The sequence below is a fragment of the Trypanosoma grayi genome (genome assembly GCF_000691245.1).
Source record: "Trypanosoma grayi strain ANR4 Tgr_672_V1, whole genome shotgun sequence".
NCBI classification, from domain to species: Eukaryota; Euglenozoa; class Kinetoplastea; order Trypanosomatida; family Trypanosomatidae; genus Trypanosoma; species Trypanosoma grayi.
Window position 1 is genome coordinate 6,088 of NW_008826291.1, and position 403 is coordinate 6,490.

Consider the following 403-nt stretch of genomic DNA (forward strand, 5'->3'; position numbering starts at 1 on the left):
GGGGGGGGGGGGAGCAGGAGGGCTGGAGAAGCCGAACTGCCGGAATAACAACAAGACGAACAGACAGGCTGAGAGAAAACGAAAACCATTAAGGGGGGGGCGCAATGGAGGCAAGCGACGCGAACGGGAAACAAACCCAAACCAAACCAAAACAAAAAAAAATAACATCAGCAGGCAAACTAACCACCCAAAAAGAAACAAAAAAAAAGAACAAAGGGGATTGGAGGAGGTTCCTTCGTGTTAGGTGGTGGGTCAAGGTGTAAGCGGCCACGTGGGCAGTAGGATGCATCGCTACCCTCTTCACTTTTCTTTTTTAAATTTTCCGTCAGTGCATTCCTTTTTTCTTTTGGTGAGTCTCTCTCACACATACATACACACACACACACACATACGCACAAACTCA

The 403-nt window shown here is 47.6% G+C and overlaps 1 protein-coding gene across 1 annotated transcript in view; it reads left to right on the plus strand.

Moving 5' to 3' along the window:
• DQ04_06721000 (putative glutamine-dependent carbamoyl-phosphate synthetase) overlaps positions 1–92 on the plus strand; it is a gene marked incomplete at both ends in the record, with an annotated part of 5,553 nt that extends 5,461 nt beyond the window's left edge. The window contains one exon of the mRNA XM_009314845.1: positions 1–92. This exon is cut by the window's left edge and continues 5,461 nt beyond it. Within this exon, the coding sequence (XP_009313120.1) occupies positions 1–92 (92 nt within the window).
• Positions 93–403: the final 311 nt, after the last annotated feature.